Source organism: Falco cherrug, chromosome 4 (assembly GCF_023634085.1).
Source record: "Falco cherrug isolate bFalChe1 chromosome 4, bFalChe1.pri, whole genome shotgun sequence".
NCBI lineage: Eukaryota > Metazoa > Chordata > Aves > Falconiformes > Falconidae > Falco > Falco cherrug.
In genome coordinates, this window is record NC_073700.1 from 56,238,111 (window position 1) to 56,259,323 (window position 21,213).

A 21,213-nucleotide genomic window follows, 5' to 3' on the forward strand; every position below is an offset into this window, starting at 1 on the left:
ATGGATGCGAGTTTGCACTAATTGGGGATATCCGAGGGGCTGCAGGAGATTAGGCATACAGTCAACAGCAGCACCCTCTCTTCCATGCTTTGGTGTTTGCAGTGGAAAGGTTGGGGAGACTATCAGATGAGCTGATACTCGTCCCTGTTAATCCTTCTTTCTGCTGATACCATCTGTGACCAGTGGATTTTTTTTTTGCCGTTGTTTTTTTTCTCCTTGTTCTTGTTCTAGTGTAGGGTCTGATGGTTGGGCAGCTGTAGCTGTTTGCTGTGTCCAGCACTGCTTGCTGGTCGGGAGGCAGCTGAAAAGCCTGGCTCAGCTGCATGCACTGTAAACTGGTGACTGTAGGTGAAGCAGTTAATTGGTGAAATCAAATGGCAAAGTGACCTGGTGACAATTTTGTTTTGCTGACATGCTTTGCATGACCACCCTTATTCCTTACCCTCTGTTACAGTCCTGGCTTGTGTTACATTGACAGGCTGACAGTTTTCTCTCCGAAGCTGTCTCTTCTGTGCTTAGTGTGTACGGATCCTAACCTGAATGTTTGCTGAAGGTGGGAAAACAGATGATGTTTTTCTGTGTTCAGGGCCTAAGAGATATTGAAAGAGTTTTGAGAGAACAATGCAATGTGGGGTGGGGTGAAAATTTCCATAAGACTCCCCTTCCTTTCTGCAGAAACTTTGGCATTGAGTTGTGCAGTTTATAGTAGTTAGATCTCTCCACAGCATAGAAATCAGCCATTTATTTATAATGTAGAGTTTGAGGGGGCCATGGGGAGATGTACCCAGCCATGGCTATTGCCCGTCAGTTGCTGGTGGCTCTGAAAATTGTACTAGATTTCTTACAAGTGACTGGAGATGGGTTTGTAGTCGTCCTTTTGAATTTAAGAACTGAATTAAAGACCTGGGCAATAAGTGTGCAGTACTGAGTGTTTCTGTATTGATGGACCACTGGAGGGGAAGCATGTTTGAACAAGTGCTGGCAGCGTTGTATGAGCTTTGCTGGTTTATCGCTCTCCACTGTACATGGAGCATTTAGGAGTCTTGAGAAAGACATTGTCTTACATGGGCAGAAACCTCTGAGCTCTGAACAATGTGTGGTTTTCAGTGGTATTGTCAACAGTGAGAGCTCTCATCAAGATGGTGAATAATTCACTGTCGGCAAGTTTATGTGCAGTTCAAATATTTTGGCTATATTTGTCAGGGTTTAACCCCAGCTGGCAACTAAGCCTCACTCAGCCACTTGTTCACTCCGGTGGGATGGTGGAGAGAATTGGAAGTGAGAAAACTTATAGGTTGAGATAAAAAGTTTAATAGAGTAAAGCAGAATCCATGCAAGCGAAGCAAAACAAAGAATTCATTCACCACGTCCAATTAGCAGGCAGGTGTTCAGCCATCCTCAGGTGCAGGGCTCCATCATGCATAACAGTTATGTGGGAAGACAAATGCCATCACTCTGAATGCCCCCCTGTCCCCTTCCTGCTTTCCCCCCCAGCTTTATGTGCTGAGCGTGATGTTGTATGTCATGGAATATCCCTTTGGTCAGTGGGGGCCAGCTGTCCCGGCCATGTCCCCGGCCAGCACTGGTGGGGTGGGGTGAGGAGCAGAAAAGCCTTCTGCTTTGTGTGAGGCTGCTGGGCAATAACAAAAAGATCTTTGCATTGTCAACACTGTTTTCAGCATAAATCAAAAACAGTCTCATACTAACTACTATGAAGAAAAGTAACTATCCCACCCAAAACTAGCACAGTATTTCTAACTGGATAGCTGAGTTTCAGAAATCTGCTTCGCCTTATGTTCTGAAATTCTTTGAACATGCTCTATTAATGCTGGAATATTAGTTGTCTGCTGGACACTGCTCAATCGTTTCACGTTAGTACCTGCAAAGTTTCTCAGGCTTTGGGGAGGACATGTAATTGAATCAATGTAAAATTCCTTGTGTGTGAGTACTGTTTGAAATAAGTGGCCTCACAACTTGCACAGAATTGCAAAGTACTTGAGCTCCAGCTATACTGGAATAAATGATTAGAGGTCATTATGAAGACATACACCTGCAATTTAAATGAAACAAACAGGATTTCACAACTATTAACTGTGCTTTTTCCCATTCTTCCTTCCAATTCTTTCATTACAAGGTCTAGACTGTAGTCATCAGATGTGCTGGTGAGACATAGAAGTCATTTGTGTTTCAGTCTTAATTCTGTGCCTGGACATATTACCTCCCAATTATTACCCATTCTTAATGTGTTGTCCAGCAGATGCTCTATGTCTTAATGTATGTACAGTCACCTTTGGCTTGAACCCAGCTAAATGTCTGCAGCACTTGGCTGTGCTCAAGGTGAGCCTGGAAGGGGAATAAATGTGCTGCATTCGATGATGTGAGTTATGCCTTATTGAAGGCAGGGTGATATTTTGACATTGACCACGTGGAAATGTAAAGCTTTAGAATAATTTATTTAAAACAGGCTTGAGCTATTCTTTTTAAAGCCTTTTCCTCAGAAATATGAGGGTAGCTACTCTCTTGTGAATGTGAGAGTTAAACTATTATGCCTGCCTGTAGAACTGCTGCACACATATAATGCAGGTGTCTTCATGTATAGTGTGTACTTACATTGTAATATATAGTCAGTGGGCGTTGCTGGTTTTCCTCCGCTCTCCCTTACAGGGTTTAAAATTGGCTTCCTCAACTGTTCAATTAAAAGTGCTGTCGCTTTCTGGCTTTGCTTACACTTCTTTTATAGTAGATGATTTATTTCCTCCCTGCACTGTATTATCCTCTTCTCTACTCAGTATCTTTTCTGTCTCTGCTGTAGATCAAATACTGCATGACGAGTTGAGAGAAGGTGCACCAAGTTACACCGGGCCACTTACTACCTCTACCAGGGTTTTAAATGTGGTATTGCTGTCTTGCGCTGTGGATGTGTCATCCTTCAGCTTGCAGAGAAATAAATGTAAAGCCCTGGTTCTTCTCTCTGTGGGAAATACTATTCATAGTAAATGTGTATCAGGACTGGGTGGTGGAAAGGTGTCTGGGAGTGAGTGTGACTGTGTTGGTGCAACTCCGGGAGCTTCCTGGGTGTGTGTCATCACTCAGTGCCTTGCTGTGGGAGGGAAACTCAGCTTGCTGTTGTGATTTTGTAGCTTTTTTTTGTCATCTTGGTCATTAATTGTTCTGCTACTGCTTTAGTTTCCAACAGGTTTTCCAATGAGACACAGAACAAAACCGAATGAGTTCTCCCTTACTGGTTTTGCTGTTCCTCACAGTGTTTTAACAACAGTATTCAGAGTTGGCATGCTGTTTGGGTTTGCTCTGAGCAGTGCTAAAGCACCCGAGTGATCTTTCTGCTGATGCAGGGCTGTAACTTCATTTCTAGCATTAACATTTACAACACTCTTTCTGCAGTACTGTGCTGAGTAGGTGATGCTTTCCTGTGAAAGCGTTTCTCCTCACCGTGGGTGCACAGATATTTTTGTCCCCTCTGTGGCAGTACTAGGAATGTGTCTGAGTCCCGTTATGAATTCCCATTGGGTTTATTGATGCTATTTGTTACTGTCAGTGTGGATTGCATCTTCTGTTTTGTAGCAGGAATTTGACGTGTAGTAGGTGGTAGCTTGAAGAACTATGACTGCATTCAAGAACTATTAACGTTGTGTTACTTCCCTCTTCCTGAATCATGGGGCTTGTGCCAGGAAGACTTTTGACATCCAGTGGACTCTTCTTACCAGGTCCTGCCTGGGGAAAGGATTATTCTCACCCCATATGCGGCTGGCTACAAATTTAAGAGGAGGCTTTTTTGCTAGCTTCTTTTTAGAAGAGGCTCGTTCTTTGTGAGGGGACTCTTCTCTCACCAGAAGGCTCAAATGATGTGGAGAAAATAGAGGTATAACTTTGCCTTCACAGCAAATGGACCAAACAATGCAAGACCAGTCTGAGTTTGCAATCTGGTACTTAATTTCTGGTTTAATTAGATCTGTATCTGCCCTATACTCTGTAAGAATGCCTAAGAAATTCTATTCCCAGTCTTGTAGCTTCTTGTTTTATTACTGTATTGTCCTTGGAACGAGTAACGGCAGAGCAGGGCTCCCACAGCTCTTTGGCATGAAGCTGTCAAAGAGTTGAAGCATCCGGAGATGGAGGTTCCTGTCCCTGTGCCTGCAGTGGCAGGGGTGAATACTGAGTCTGTGTTATAAAGCATTAAAGGTCTCCTGGGCTTTGGGTGTCCTGTCTGTGTGACCTGGAGTAAGGACCATTAACGTCACATCCTTGGCCGGGAGACCTTAGTGTGTGTGTGATTCCATGGCAGGATCTTCTGCTCATTGTTGTAGATGTGTAATTCCGTAAAACAGATATGGAGTGAAGCAAACTGTCTACTTCTCCTGATGTTTCTGCAGCTAATCACAGCAGGGTGGTTTCTTTGGTTGGTGTAACCAGCAGGGTGTAAGACAAACCCTTTGAGAGGCCGTGCCAGAGCCCACAGGACAGGGTTCTGAGTTTTTATCTGTTTTTACTTGTAACTGGATACCTGGAGCCCGAAAGGCATTGCTTGGTCCAGAGCAGCCTTGCAGGGAAGTGTTTTGTGTGCATTGTTCGTAAGAGGAAAACCCGGGGGCACAATTATAAACAGAGCCTGCGTCACAAGTGGCTTTCTGGCACTGTGCTCCAGATAGTGGAGGATGGATTCCAGATCTCGCTTAAAAATAGAGAGCTTGTGTGTGTACTGGGGAATGGTGAAAGGAGAGGGCAGGGTTGTGCAGAGGTGTTCAGCTGAGCATGGTCTAATGCTGGAGGAGACTTGGGAACATGACTTGTGGAGGCAGGCTGGGAGAGCTGGATTTCTTCACTGTTAGAGGAATAAGCTAAAGGGGGGATGTTGTCCTCAGCCATGTAGTGGGAGGTCACAGAAGAGATGAAGGTGGACTCTACAGAGGTGCACAGTGAAAGGCCATAGCTGAGAGCAATGCTGGGAAATCTGATAAGGTACTGAGCTGAAAAAACTTTCATTTTACTCTGGGAGGATGAGTGTATTTCCTCACTGGAGGGGATTTGATACCATGTTCAGACTGATGCTCCAAGACTATTATGGAGGATATTCCTGGTTGAAACAGCTTTGTGAGCAACTGAATTACCTTGAAGTGAAATTTTCACATCTCCCAGGTTACCTAAAACTCTGTTTGCAGTAGTGGGATGGATTTGAAGCTTGGACAACACTGTTTTGTGAGCACCCTTTCTATGTAGCTGCTTTTAATTGTCATTGCATCTAGTGAGGGAATGTTCTAGAGCCAGGATTTGATGTTTGTCTTGTGACCATTTGGCATGACTGTTCCCATTGCTTAAGCACATCTCTCTGCCAAAAGGACCTCTGGCTTCAATTGCATTTGCCTGGGAGGAGGCACCAGTACAATTCATCCCAGTGTTACTGGGAGAGCTGCAATGCCCTTGTGGTGGCAAATACTCAGTTGTCTTTGGAGACTGTGTATATGGACATGCTGTGTCCTCATGTCAGTCCCTTGTATTTCCGTACCTCCAAATAGCCTTGAAATCATTGGCTTCCATTAACTTTAACAGAGATCTTGGAGGGTTTTTCTTTTTCTTTCCTTTTTTTTTTTTTTTTTTTAAAACCAAGCTTCACGTAAGTTATGTGGCAGTAAGTGACTTTAGAAGAGATGGTGTCCAGGCTCCCTCTGTGGGGAGTTTGTCTCAGCTTAGGGAGAGGTTCAAGCTGGAGCTCTGGATGCTGAAGATACAGGGAGCATAGATCTGGGGTGCCAGAGGAGATAACTTGGAAAAATGAAGCTTCAGTAACCGAGTGCTTGGGGAGTTTTTAGTTTGGGTTGTTTTCATCCTTTCAGAGGTTGGTTTTATTTCAGAAAGAACGGTTTAATCATAGAAACATGAAAGAAGCAAAGGTTAGAAAGGGTAAGTTTTCCTCCTTAGGCAGTGTTTCCTAAAGTAGGTCATGACCCTCTTATGCAGGAATTTTGCAACTGCTATCCTAAGGGTTGGAACTGTATCAGAGAGGCTAGAGAGGTGAAAGCAGGGGGTGTTAAGCAGATCCTAATACCCACTTGGGGTCTCTTTCCTCCCCCCTCCCAGCCCTAAACAAAATGATCTCCTGCTTTTCAGGAATTAAACAGCAAGCATTTGGCTGTGCCCAGTTTTCATTGTTTTGCTAAGCTGTTATGCTGGAAGAGATTAACTAGGGAGTGAATTTTCTCCGAAAGCTGATCTTGAGGGAGGTAGTGTGAAGAGCCTCAGCGCTGACCTTGATCAGAGTGTCTTGAGGTGGGGAGCAAGCATGAACTGAGCACAGAAACATTAACCCAGTGCTGCCCATATTGCAGCTGAGCAGTGTGTGTGGGTGCAGTTGGCTCTGATCGCAGCAGATACGTCTGCTGGGAGAGCTGGTTTGTCCAAGTTGTGCTACCCTAGTACAAACTGCCCTTATGTTTTTTTTTTTCTCATTGAAGTTGGCTCATGACAGCCAGAGAAATCTCTCCTCTCTCTACCTTTCCCTGTGTATTTGTTACCTGCTCCTAAACTTTAAAAAACTTCCTTGCCAGGCTTTTTATTTTTCTCTCTGTTGGTGTTGTCATGTCTTGCCTATGCTGTTTTCACTTAGCAATGTGTTTAGCATCCTTGCTACTGCTTCTTTCCTTTTCTTCTCTTGCCATCCTGGAATTTCATAAGCAAGTTGTATGGCTGAAGTGGCCGTGTTGCTATGTTTTCTCTACTCTTCAAAGCAGCATGGAAACCTGTCTTTGTTTGGTCCCAGAAGCATGGCACGCCACTGCTGCTACCAAAGAGCAGCTTGCTTGTGGCACATCGTGCTGCAGCTTGGCTTAATCCTTGCTTGATACGCTTTTGAGATTTCATTGTTTCTCTATAATTAAGTGCTACAGAGGAGCTGAAAGAAATGACGAATTAGTTGGAGAGGGGGGGAGTGGGGAGAGCAGGTGGTGATCGAATTGAAGAGAGCTGCCAGAAAAGTAGGAGCAGCAGGGAATTAAATGGGAGGAGTCTTGAGTTCAGATGATTCCCTGCCATGTGCCCAGAAGGATTTAGTTTGGGATTTCATTACTGTTCAAAAAAATGCCATACACTCGTAACAGATCGGGTCCCTGTAGGCTGGGGCATTGTCCAAACACTTAGTGAAAAGCCATTTTTGCCCTGAAGTCCTAGTAAGCACTGATCAGACAGTCTCAAGGAGTGGGAAGGAGCCGTGGTATGCATGGTCCTGCTTTTAATTAGTCTGCATCTATTGTTTCTGGTAGTAACATCTAAAATTAAAACAGAGCCATTCTTTGTGTAGTCACTTCTATAAAAACCTGGACTTCAGTATCGTCTTGTGAAAGATGTGGTCTGCAGTAGTGGTATCATGTCTGGCTTGTAAGAAGCATCTCTGCAGTCATGCTTACACGAGCTAGGCTTAACTGGCACAGAAATCCTGCCCGGTGCATTGTGTTGTGGGGGGAAGCGGGTGTATGCTGAAGCTACTGAGTGTCTGAGTTAGTGGGAAGAGTCTTTGAGCACAGATATCTTATGTTGATGGGGACTATGCAGGTAGCTTTAGAGATGAAAATACACACAGCAAAACCAACTGAAAAGCCCTGTGTGACAACATAGTCCTCTGAGGTCTGGCTTGTTGTTTTCAACCTCTGTTTATTACTATGCACCAAGACATCCAAAGCAAGAAATCATAATACTGGTGCTTTGAATGTGTCAGCAGCAACATTTCTTGTGGGATCTAACGCTTTCCAAAGGAGCGATCCAGGCACAAATGTTTTTTTGTTCTGAGTTCCAAAACACTATTGCTGTAGGGAGACCAGCAGTGCTAGGAAGTGCAGACTTGCTTCTCCTGCTTTTGTAACCACCTCTGTATACTCTGCTATCTTTATCTTGAGTCATTTTGTGCCTTCTCACTTTTTTGCCCCTCCCTTAGAGAAGCAGGTACTGGGTGGAGTGGAGCAGGTCAGTGCAACCCAGGATTCCCAGTCAGTGGGAATGTTTGTGTCAGGGCTGATGCTTTTGTGGTGGAGTCTTGTACATGCTACCTGCTGGGCAAAGCGACCACAGGGAGTGTATATGGAGGTTGTTTTTGGGGTGTTTGTCCCCTGCTTAATGTGGCTAGACTGCCTGCAGCAGGGCTGAAATACAAACTCAGCTGTCAAAATCTCCTCCCCTTGCTTTTTCCAAGTGCTTATTTTTGTTTTGTTAAAGGTCTGCCTAGACTCTTCCATCCATTGCTCAAGACCGTGCTTATGGCAGTCAAACTTTGTTTTCAGAGTCCTGTGTAAATAATCTTGCCCCTATTGCTATCCTTTTCTTCCACCTAAACTTCTCCTGGTAGCTTTGTTTTGTCCCGTGCTATGGATAGTGTCTGAAAAATAGTATGTGTGCAAGTAATAAATGGCCTCATTCTTGAACTTCTCAAAACCACATTTGCTTCATGAAACAGTACAGCTTTAGCAACCTTGCTGTTTTGTGTTCTGCGCATTGCTGCATTCTGCCATTAAAATGTAAACTCTTAAGCGCAGGGAGTCAACTGGAACTGGCAAGCTGATGCTGTTGTCCAGGGTACACTTGTAATGCCATATAAAGTGAAGTGAAACTCCTGTAGCTCCACTGTAGCAGGTACTGGTTGAAGATGAGGGGAGCAGTGTCCCACAGTTCAGGGCTTTGTAATGTATTTCAGTGTGACTCTGGATGGAGCAGTTTTCCCTGTATCATTCAGGGCTGGATTTCAAGCTCTTTCCCCCACCTGGCACTTTATGTATTAGAGTTTGACTGTGACTTGGTGCAACTTAATGTGAGAAGACTATTGATGGTGACTGTAGGGAGCTTCAGTAGCCTTCATTTGAAGATGAGATTGAAAGCTTTTGCCCCCAGTTTATCTGAATATACTAGAAAAAAGTTTGAAAAAATATGCTTGTCTTCTATTGCAGAATCTGGAAGTAGTTTTTACAGCATTAAGAATAGGAGAATCTGGTAAAACAGGTGTGTTACTCTGAAGTGGAGTATAGCTGTTCTAATCTCCCTTATCAGCCCAAATTGGCTTGAGAGCTGTGCCTGGGATGATGAACAAAATAGCTGTGGGTTTATTTTTAATGGCATTTTTTTTTAGGTATTGGCAGTAGGAAGCTATTGAACTATTTTCTGCCTATGCTACCCCCTTTTTTATTTGAATTTATTCCATTCCAGTGAAGTGTGTAAATGTGGGGAGGCAGGGTGAAGGCAGAAGGGAAAGCAACAAGGCCTCCTATTGATGAGGTGACTGTTTCTGGAGGCCAACAAATACAGGCTTAACATCAACTATATTTTAAATCTTACTGTTGCAAATTCCTTTTCATATCAAAGGATATGATATTGCTGGGCACTCTTATCCCTACTTCTAGCAGTTTGAACAACTGTGCATAAAAATGTGGTATTTTTTCCCTATTGGAATTTAAATGTTCTCCGGCTGTGGTTTTCAACCCAAACACCGAGGCGGTGTGCTACTATGTGAGAACTGGAGCTGAACAGGCTTGAATGAAGCCTACTTCGTGTCTTCGCATAAAATGAGGAGGGATGGGAACAGCAATTGGTACATTAAAAATACTTGAAAAATCTCATTAGTGTTTGTAGCAAAGAGCTGGGCTTGTTTTGACACTTTGGGTGAGCATATCAGGTTAAAAGCCTGTGTGACCTCAGTGGCCTTTCTTTTAAAAGTACATGAGAAGAATCACTCCTGTAAGTAAGCTGGAGTCTGGAGGTTTATTTTTTTGGTCTGCAGAGCTGTAATGATCCCTGTGAGGGATCATAAAGATCTGCTTGTTTTCATTTGGTTAGCCCAACACTTTGATGTTGCAGCTGAGCTGAGCCAGAGTTGCACAGATCTAGGGCATGGCATGCCTGTGAGGTTGCCTTCACTGGGTTTCACCTGCCTCTGCTGTCTTTACTAACTGGCATTATGTAATTTTGTTATCTCACCTCCCTTCCTTTCTGCTGAAGTCCTGTAAGATATTGCTAACTGTCTGTCTTTTTCACCCACAGGGAGTGGAGCGACTGCAGTGGTGCAGGCAGCCTTCTGTGCTCCAAAGAAGGAGAAGGTGGCAATTAAACGGATCAATCTTGAGAAGTGTCAGACAAGCATGGATGAACTCCTGGTATGCAGTCAAAATTGTCTGGGGAGTTGTATTTCAGTTAGCATAATCTCTGTGTTTGCTAGGTGCCTTAAACAACCTTTCTTGACATGGTGTGAGGGTGAGGGGACTTGACTGACTTCACTAGAGGCAGTTCAGTTGTCCTGGTTGTGGGACACAGTACTTAAAATGTTAAAAAGATCCGACTGTTTTAGGACTTCAGACTATTTGTTTAGAGTTAAGCACTTTGTATAATCACTTTGTTTTGAACAGTTAATGTGCAAGTGTGAAGCTCTGCTGTACCTACAAGAGGTCTGCAGCTTGAGGTGGATCCAGAGCTACGTGCTTCCAGAATCTTAAATTTTAAAGGGAATGGTTTTGCTTTCTTTTCCTGCAGTTCTTTAAATTCCCCCCAGCCCCTCCTTCACCCGTGATGGGAAAACCTGAATGAATTAGCTCTTGTTCCTAATCTCTTTCTGGTACTGATGCCAGCTAAGGGATCACTCTGACATATTGCAGGCTGCCATATGGAAACCCGCACTAATCCCGAGTTCAGGACAGGAGGTAGAGTCCTTTAGAGCTGTAGTTCAGTAATTTTCTTCTGCTGTGTGCCTATTTTGTCAAGATTTTTCTGAATGGAAAATAGTTTCTGGCAGGTAGTTGTGGTAACTAAAATTTCCTTTTTCTCATTTGGCTTGTATGTTGATGGGCTGCTTTGTGTTCTCCTTTCTGTGTGTGTCAGCTTGGTGCTTCTGTAGTGCAGTAGCTGTCACATTCACCTCACATGTGGAAGGTCCCTAGATTTAAGCCAGGCAGTAATAGGCATTCCTGTGAATGTCGAGGTGTCTCCACTAAAGATGAGAAAGCTCTCTTGGGTGAAGCTTCCCATAGTAAATATTGGCTGGCACAGGTTGAGGGTAGGTGGAGAGATAAGGCCTCGTACCTCCTTTGGTTTTAAAGCAACTACCCAAGTCTTTTTTTAATCTTGTCTCTCTGTCTTTCCGCTTGCATCTTGACATTTTCTGTAGTGTTATGTCAGGCACTTGTTTTCGTAATTGCAATTAGAAAGTAGAACAGAGACAGTTCAGGAGTCCTGGCTAGCTCTACACATGTACGATCTTCAGCAAGTTGCTTGAGCCATGGTTCCAGTTTCCATCTAGTGACTAATGCTATTTTTATCATTATAGGTATCTGCAAATCTGCTCTTGTAAAGAGGAAAGGCTCCATCCAAGCTGTCACATTTTAGCGTGCCTGTGAAGAGTTGCATGTAGGACTCCTGGATGACCTGTGTTCAAATCCTCTTATGGCTCATACTAGTTTAGGAGTTCAAGATCTCTTCCCTTTTCGCAGTTGGTCTTTTTGTACTGATACTGACCCCTGATAATATTTTCAGGTCTTTTATGTGGCTTGTCCGTACTGCTCTGCCTCAGTTATATTCCTAACTATTGTCATGATGTAGTAATTGAGATTTAGTCTTCAAGTAATTGCCAGTTCCAGCTAAAAGGGTTAGGTTCAGAAAGATACGCTACAGAGACTTGGCATGTAATTTTAGATAAGTACTTCTAATTGCACATTTTAAATCTCTGGCTGACCTGTTCCTCACAATGATTTTTCTTGTTTTGAGTAGGACTGCAATGAATTGCTGTTGTCAGCTCTCCTAAGCTTCCAATTTTGTGACCAGATCTAGTGTGGGTCCTTCTGTAGGCTTGTGTATGCAACTGTAGATGTTCTTGAACTTAAAATCATGCAGAGGTGGAGGGTTGAAGGGGATGGTTCTGAGATGTAGCAGCTTCCTGGGCCAGTGGTCACAAAGATAGATGTAGTGTGTGAGAAAGTGTTTTCCCTGGGTTTGTTCTGAATTTGTCAGTTTGAGTGTTGTTTCCCAGTGCAAGAGCCAAAAGGATGGAAGTTCCTGATTTCCCTGCTCTGCTCTTACCTTTCCAACTTCTTATCTTGTCTTCATATTTGCTTGTTCCTCAAAGTAAATATTCTCAAGCCTTTCAGTATTGTAATCTCCCTTCCTGGCAGTTTCCCCGGTCGGTTTAAATACTTTTTTTGAGTAACTACTTGTTACTGCAGGATTGGGATTTTTGAATTTTTTTTCCCCTTCCAAAAAATGTATATTTAAGTCTTTGCAGGTTACAGTGGTTTTAAGAAGCAAGTGGAAAGAGAAATATGATGAGTTCATACTGTATGCCCCCTCCTTGCTTTCTCTTCTTCCCCAATGCAGTTAAAACATGAACTCAGGCTTTTATTAGATCCATTATCCTTCAGCACCGCAGAAGGATATCAGCACTATAGTCAGCTTATGGTAAACTCTGATGTACCGCCTGGGGTCAGGACAGTGCTTTTGTATTAGAGCACTGCCCAGTTGTTAGGCAGTGGGGCAGAAAAGGGAAAATTGTGCTTAAATTCTTCTAAGATTTTTTTTTTCTGCAGTGCTTCAGACCCGTAAGCCTTCTCTACTGAAGCAAGCTTGTTTATTCCCAGAATCTGCCTAGCAAAGAGGGTTAAACAGTGTTACGTTTCTTGGGAGAGGGTAGGGAGAGCAGCAAACAGTTCTGCCATTGATAAGGATGACTTGTCTCTTCTATGACTCTTTCATTGCCTGTACTGCTTAGTGGCTGGTGGTTCTATTTCTTATGATGGAGGAGAAGAGGAAGGTTATGTTGGAGTGGGGTTAGGAAATCCACAGTGAGTGGCTCAATTGCAGGCTGAGCGGATGAATGAGCTTCCTTTAAGCTTCTATGGCAGTTGGTGCCCAGAGGCTGAGGAATCTGGGACTGTCTCCTAGCTTGTGGAGACGCTATGTTTAGGGTGATTGAGTGGTATGGCTTGGCTTGTGGAAGGTACTGATCTTGATCCTTGTATCTCAGCATGCACTTGAGCAGTGTGGGTGGTCAGGAATAACCTGCACACTTTGCGAATGCTGAATGACATTCTAGATTAATGCAGTGGCTTAATTTATTGCTGCTACAGGGTACGGAAATGTAGAAAGGACCAATTTTGTTGCACCATGAGCAAACCAACTCAAGGGCATTCAGCTCTTCAGCAGAAGTGTTAATTGCTGTAAAGAATATAAGCAGGAGTAAATGCCGCATAGAGAAGTGGCTCTTTCTAGCCCAGCTACTGAATTAGGTGATGTTAGTCAGGAATTTTTCAGTGCTTGTTTTTTATCTTTTTTCTCCCTGCATGTTTTTGAATTGTCTCAGGTCTTTCTGAGACTGCATGTGTGTTTACAATATGGCTTACAATTATTCTTGCTGACCACTGTAACTGGGAGTGGAGTGTAAGGATAGGTGGTCAGATAGTATTTTTTACAATTGATCTTGGACTTTCTGATTTGTTAGTGAAGTTCCACTTCTTACTTGTCTTACAAGCCCACAGTAGTTAACAAATCTATGCAGCATTTGGTGTGTGTTTGAAAACAGTCTGCTCATGTGGTGTACTTCACCACTGGACACTGTTCACTGCTGTGTTTTGCTCTTATCTCTCCTTCCCTTTGTGGGATGCTGGTTGCATTGCTGCTGTTGCTGATCCTTGAAACACGGTGGTATAACATCTCCCACAAAATAACCATGCTTCAGGCTTTTTTTGTTATATGTGTGTTATTGTTTTAAAGAATTATTGTTCTAAAAGGCCTTAAATCTCCCCTCTGTCCAGCAAACTCTGCTTCATTTTCATGCAGTTAAAGCTGAGTTAGCTTTCTTTCATCGAGGTGGGTTTTTTCCTCTGTGCTTTGAGTAGCAGATGATGTGGGTTGTCAGCTTAGCAGTCAGTAGGAATCCCGAACAGCAGAGAATAAACATAAGCTATGGGGTATTGCACATTGGGCTTTTCCATCTGGGGGAAACTCCTGCCTGTTCAGTTCCTAGGGTTATTCAACAGGAGATGGGTTCAGGAAGGAGCATGGGAGATGTGGTATTGGTGCTCCTAGGAAGGAGCTCCAAACTCTTCTTCATCCGGAAGCTGATGGTACTGGGCCTGATGGGTCTACACACAATGGTGAAGTGAAGGTACTGCTGTGGTCAGAGGGCAGTTAAGGAAGCAGAGGGAACAAGTTTAACTGCAACAAAAAGAAATGTCCTTTTGAATTTCATGGAATTAACCTGGGGGACTTGCTGCCAATAATACAGAGATCAAACATTGTGTGAGATTAAATAAATCAACCTATAGTTGAGAAGGTTAAATTAGATAGGATTTAAAAAAAGGATTATGTACTCCCCTGGTTTAAAGTATAAGCCAACTGTTAACTGCCCAGGCTTAGTCAGAAGTCTTCCCTCTGGGCAGATAATTGTGTAACTCCTTGTTACAGCATTTTACACCTTCTTTTGAAGTCTTGGACAGGATATTGAAGTGGCTTTGATCTGACAGAGCAGTTCCTACAAGTGGATTAACCAGACTGTCTTACAGTGGTTGGGAGCAAAGCAGCAGACTGCTGTAGAAGTAGTACAGATGTTTCATCCATGCCTGTCATCTTATGGGAATTGCCATTATAATTCCATTTGCAGTCCTGAGGACCTTTACTCTTGCTCCAGGGGAGAAAGTCGCCCAGTGTCAGTGCCAGAGTCTCTGACATATAATGCGTGGCTCCTGCATGGTTGTTTGATATGCTGTGTTATGTGTTTCTTGCATGATGGGATTGCAGCTTTATGGAAGGCTTAAACCAAAGCTGGGTAGAGCTTGGTTGTATTGTTTCTCAAAGCTACAACAACAGAAATCTTAATTACTGTGCTGTTGAAGTAGTCTTTTTTTTTTTTTTGTTAAAAGTTCATGTTGAACATCAGGATTAATGGTGGGTAAAATCCTGAACATAACATAATGTCTTCCTTCACATTGACTGGATGAGCATGAGATGGTGTATGTAAATAACTTCAGAGAGTTTGCAATTGACTGTGTGGACAAATGGCAGATTTAAGGCATTGTTGAGATGTGAAGACTTAGTGATCTGAACAACTGTAAAGGTCAATGAAATGTTAGTTGGTGAAGTGAGTAAAGCTGGGTTTGCTTGTGTCTGTGAGATGTCACTTGCCCATTTGCTTTGTGGCTGAAACAAAAAAAAAAAAGGCATGTATGAGTTGCTACACCATGGCAGTTTTAAACATCTGCTTCCTTCATGGCTTTGTCACTCAATACTGCAGACCTTGAAAGAGGGAATGACCTTTGAATGATGCTGAAAGATAGCCACTGAAATGGGCAATTGCTGAATGACTGCCATAGGGGTGGTTTGTTCCCATCACCTAAAGATTAATTTATGGTTGAAGCCTTCTTAATCCCTTTCAGTATTTCTTTTCCACTGTTGCTCTGGGTGGGCTAATCTAATCCCTTTTTAATCATGCCAGCCTATCTCCTGTAGCCACATATTGAGGTAAGGAGTTGAACTGGATAATCCAGAGGTGGAAGTTGGATCAGAATCTCTGATTTTGAGGTTTATGCTTTTTCCATACTCCTTCAAAAAATGTCTCGGGTTGATTGTGGATTTTTTTGGGTGTGTGATGTTTAAAAATGGAAATGAATTAATATTCTCAATTTTAAACCACTAGACTAAACCATCAGAATTTCACTTGGAGCAAAATTTGAACAGTTATGGCTGCCTGTAGGACAGGAGCTCTAAATCCTGCTTTAAAAGGACGAACAACAGCTTTAATGCCTTATACCTTGAGATTTCAGATGAGAGATTGAGTTCTTTGCCAGCCATAGTTGAAGCATTGGTGTATTCAAGGTGGAGATCACATCTGACCCGCTTTGATTTCCTGCCCCAGGCATGCTTTCCCTCTCCATTTCTTTTGTGGTCATGATTGCCTTCAAATAGGGTAGCCAAGCTGTCAGTTTTTTGGATTCCTCTGAAGTTGCAGGTATCCACATAAAAAAAGCATACTGCTGCTGCGTGGTCTGTCTTGAGTTCATGTCAACATGTAGGAAGTAAAACTAAATAAAGCACTATTTTCATCCTTGTACTTGAGAGCAAGTGTCTTTTGAAACGTGTCTCAGGGGCAGATAAACACAGAGTAGAAGGTGATGGTGTGAACAGAAAATACTGTTATGGAAGTTCAGCTAATAGCTTATACAAAGCAGGTAAGGTTGTATTTCTTTTCTGCTATTAACTCAAACTTCAACTGTATGTCAGTGGGCAAATAAACTCACTTCCAAAATAGTAGATCTCCAGAAGTATGTCTGAGTTACAGGAGACTTGTAGGTTTCTTATGATTCTAAATTATACTTCACAGCAGTTTTATTAGTGTTTCACAAGCCTTGAAATGCTTCTTTTATTGCCCGCAGAAGTACAGAAAACATTTGTCAGAACCCTTAATGGAAGACATGAAGGCCTTTATAGCTAATCCCCATCTATTTGCTTGTGGTATTTGACAGTACAGATATTTTTAATATCTAGCCCAGGGTGAGCATGTAACCATCTCTAAACCATTGCCTGTGTCTAGACACGTTTTTATCAGTAATTCCTCTACAGAGTGGAGCAGAAGGCAGTGTAATTTATGGATCCTGCAATGGGGAATTGTCAGTAAGGCTGTATGTCATAACTGAAGCCATCTAGTGTGAGGGGTGGCAGTGCATAAGCAACTCGGTGAAGAGCTGTGTGCCATCCACTGGATCTGTAGGTGGTTTCAGGGGTCAGTATCAAGTGACCCATGAGTGTTGGCGGAGTGGGAGTAAATAGTCTTCTACAGCTTAAAACTTGTATATAGCAGCCCAGATAAATTCTCATGTTTAGCATTGATGTTATTACAGAGATGTAGAAATTGCTGAGATTTATATTGGAGGACTCCTAATGCGGTTTTGTCGCTAGTGACAGTGAGGGGAGCATAGCTGTAATTCACTTATTTTTTTTTTAATTTGTGTAATTTGGGGATAGCAGCCTTGTTAGAGAGGGTAGGGAGAGGAAATCATTGCCAGCTATGACTTTGTTGTGTTTGAAGAGCAGCAAACTCTCAAAAAAAACGTTGGGAGTAGTATTAAAGCTGTGCTTAGTACACACAGAAGGGCTATTGCTGCATTTTATTCCTCTTTCTGTAAGTGTGCTTTTGAGCAGAGCTCCCCAGTGTTCCTTGACTGGGATTCCTGCCTTAACTACAGCTCTTTATCCACTACATTTGTACTGCTGTAGCACAGACTGTTGTATGTACAACAAAATTGGCTTGGTTTCAATTACATGAGGAAGCATTTTAACCGCAAAGCCCACTGTGATTTGTCATGATCAGTTAAAACAAATGTATGTGTTGAGCCTCCAGGATGTTGGTACCCTCTGTGGGAGTGAAAAAGAATGTAGCTTTGATGTAGCCGATGTGAGATTAGCCTGGAAAACTACTGTAAATGGGGTGGGGGGGTCTGTGGGTGAAAGGGAAGGTCTGCCTGTCTGCTGCTATTATTGGTAATAATGTAAAAACACTGGAAATCATGGGCTGTGATGCAATTAATTATTCAGAGCTATGCTACACTGTGTGAGAAATGGTTTAATCTGCCTGTGTTACATATCTGCTAGCTGATGGAGGTGTGTAATTGTGTAGATCAAGTTTGTGATTATTTATCTTCCCTCTTTGTGCACCAAAGTACATGACAGACTTGAGCTATTTTTTTCTTTCTTTCTTTTTTTTTTTTTTTTTTAAACTGTGCTTCCCAGCCCAGGGAACAGCCTGTGGTAATGAACAAGAGAGGAAGTTCTTGGAAAATAATAAAATAGTAACTAAGCGTCACGGAATGCCTGCAAAATGCTGTAGTAAATAGCTGCTCAAATGGCAAAGATCTGATCCAGGTCTAGGCTCTTTAGTAAACTTGGGCCAGACTTTGTCTGTCTCCTGAATTTCAGTAGAGTACAGTAATATATGCAAAATATGCAGTGTTTGTGTGTGTTTCTTGTGCTACTATCTTAATCTCCCAGGGAGCTGGTTCAAAATATTTTGGGTGGTCTAGCTAGGAAAGGATAAAACCAGCTCCTGTAGGTCGCTTCCGAGAATGGTGGCTTTGGGGCAGGTCTGGCTGATGGGATGATCAGCATCCTGCTTGCTGCTTTTGACCTGTGTTTCCTCTGGTGCCACTTGTGCATGTGTGCTTTTTTCAGTTGTCAGAGATGGAAGCTAGGCACTTGTATTTGCTTGCATGTTTAAAAGAAAAAAAAATTCTCTTTAAAACTAACTTGAAGTTTTAGGCTGAATGCAAATTTCAGACTCACGGAACAAGATTGTGTCAGGTTTATGGATCCATTAACAAGGGGCTTAGTCAGTGCTCTGAGCAAGTCCAGAATGATCCTAGGGTAAGCAAATGAGTTCAAAACTCAGAGCTCAATGAGTTTTGGAAAGGTTGAGTGAATAAAAACTGTTGCGCTTATGTTTACAGACAGCAGCCCAGAGTTTTATGTGTTTTTTTGAAAACATTTTTATGAAACTTATGTATACAAACAGCAGACCCAACCATCTGGGTCTTGTGCAAGGAGTATGACAGCACAAACCAGTCACTGAGGCTGACCTGTGTTATCCATGGTCCCACTTGCCATCCATTCCCTGATAGAAATTTGAAGCAGGGAAGTAAAAAGAACATTTTTGTTGCCAGCTTTGTCTCTCAAGGGGTTTTCCTGCATTGTGATGAAACCTAACTAGAAGGTATTGGAAAACTCCAAAGGTGCTGATTTATTTCCTTTTTGAAAAATAGCTCGATATAAGTGAGTGTTTGCAAGGAAGGGAGCTGTAGCTATCAGAGTAAGCAGAGGATATTGTTTCAGGTTGTATTTATTTTTACACAGTGGTTTTTAATGAATGGGTATGCTACACTGAGATGAATAGCCTACTCCCCATTCTTTAAATATCGTTTCCTGTTTAGAAGGATTCTTCTTTAATTTGCTTATTGGAGTTTCCTGGAAAGTTGGTGTGTCTTTGATTCCTCAAATGCAGCTACTCTCTGAAGAGCAGTATTAAAGTGGATAAATCAACATTAGCATGCTTTTTTGTAGCTTTGCTTGCCAGCTAAACCCTTGCCAAGGGGAAGCAGTGTGCCTTTACGCTGTACTCTGTTACAAGCAGAGCTTTGTACATGAGCAGGGGAAGAATATGCTGCATCTGTGGTGTGTCCTAGACATGTGTGAATCCTTCTTGGAGCTTTCTCTTGTACTTTGGTACCAGAGAAGTTTTGTGCTTAGAGGGAGGAAAGGACCAGGGCATGAAGGGCCCTTGCTTTCTTCCTTGTGTGTTGGGGGTTATGGCACTTGGCTCTGTGTGTGTCCGGCTGACAGTGGGCAGCGATTAAACCTTTGAAAAGTAAGTGGCATCTGTGTGTTCAGTGGAGGAATGTCTTAGTTGAGAGCAGGAGTTCAGGATATCAAGGATGAGTGTCTGGTGTGGGTACTGGAAAGTACAACTTGACAGGTTGGGGGGCTTGGCTAAAGCACAAAGGCCCAGCTGGGTGTAGTGCAGGGTGCCAGGCTTAGCTTAATGGGTGGCTTTTGTCTATGGACAATCAAGAAACTGCTAGGCTTTCTGCCCAAACTGGTGATTTGTGCTTGCATAATGAAAAATCAGTCAATGCTTTCTGTGGTGGTGTTCCCCTCGTAACCTAGAAAACCTCAGCCCTTGACCCATAACCAAATCTAAGGATAAGCACGGTTAAAACTCAAACAGTTTAATATCTGAGCGTATTTCATGTTGTACTCCATCTGTAGTAGCTAATGACTTTCTTATCTAGAACTGATTTCCCTCTTCTTCCAAAAGACAGTATGACAAAAGATACAGCTGTCCTTTGTGCCTTCAACCTGATTGAGATAAGCCATCTGCTTTCCTGCTGGGAAGAAACATAAGGGGTAAGAGGCCTTTTTTTTCCCAGAGGCAAATATTTCCCTTTCTCATCCAAATGATGGTCTTCAACAGATTAAGCATCTGTTGTGTAATGTCTCACTGAAAGGCGGAGTCAGCATGAACTTCTAGGGTAACAAACTGGTGTGAATCTTTGGGAATATTCTGTTTTAATTGCATTCAGGTGTTTCTGTTATGACCACTTATGTTGCCCTTGCCAAGGCGTTTTTGGTCAACTTTTTCTTCTTCTAGACAGACAGGAAGAACACCCTAAAATACCTTTGGGCCCCAGTATGATGCAGGCTGAGCGTTATGAGTATTTTTGGATTTTCTACTTTTAGCTTTGAGGTAACCTTTCTCTTTGCACTCTCTTCGAACATTGTGTCTTGAGGAAGATAACTTCTGTGCCCAAGGAATAATAATTGATGGATCCAACTGCCTAATGCTTTATTTTTCTCTACAGAAAGAAATTCAAGCCATGAGTCAGTGCCATCACCCCAACATTGTATCTTACTACACATCATTCGTGGTGAAAGATGAGCTTTGGCTGGTGATGAAGTTACTTAGTGGAGGTGAGTGGTCCAATTTCTTTACCTTAAAAGGCAACATGAAAAGCTGTCTTCCTGTTGTAATACTCTTTCCCTTGTTTACCTCCTAAACTTCCCACTTGTGAATTAAGACATTTTATAGAAGCATAGAGTTGTTTATTATCTTGAAGGTCTTTTCCAGCCTGAAGGCCAACTGTTAACAGAGCACTGCAAGTCTACCACTAAACCACGTCCCTAAACACCACATCTACGTGTATTTTAGATACTTCCAGTGATGGTGACTCAACCACTTCCCTGGGCAACCTGTTCAAGTGCTTGACAACCCTTTCAGAATTTTTCCTAATATCCAATCTAAGCCTCCCCTGGTGCAACTTGAGGCCATTTCCTATCATCCTATCAGTTGTTATCTGGGGGAAGAGACCCACAGCTACCCTGTTAGAACCTTCTTTCAGGTAGTTGTAGAGAGCGATCAGGTCTCCCTTGAGCCTCCTTTTCTCCAGGCTAAAGAACCCCAGTTCCCTCAGCTGCTCCTCATAAGACTTGTGTTCCAGACTCTTCACTACATTGTTCATCATTGAGGTGCTGAAAGTCTTCCCTGTAGTGGGGGACCCAAAACTGAACATAGTATTCAAGGTGCAGCCTCACCAGTGCGGAGTACTGGGGGACAGTCAAGTCCCTAGTCCTGCTAGCCACATTATTTTGGATGCAAGCCAGGATGCTGTTGGCCTTCTTGGCTACCTGGGCACACCTCTGTCT

The 21,213-nt window shown here is 42.8% G+C and overlaps 1 protein-coding gene across 1 annotated transcript in view; it reads left to right on the forward strand.

The window, feature by feature from the left end:
• OXSR1 (oxidative stress responsive kinase 1) overlaps positions 1–21,213 on the forward strand; it is a 93,582-nt gene that overhangs the window by 10,087 nt on the left and 62,282 nt on the right. The window contains exons 2-3 of the mRNA XM_055708349.1: positions 10,030–10,142; positions 20,373–20,481. Of these exons, the coding sequence (XP_055564324.1) occupies positions 10,030–10,142; positions 20,373–20,481 (222 nt within the window). The remainder of the gene's footprint in view (positions 1–10,029; positions 10,143–20,372; positions 20,482–21,213) is intronic.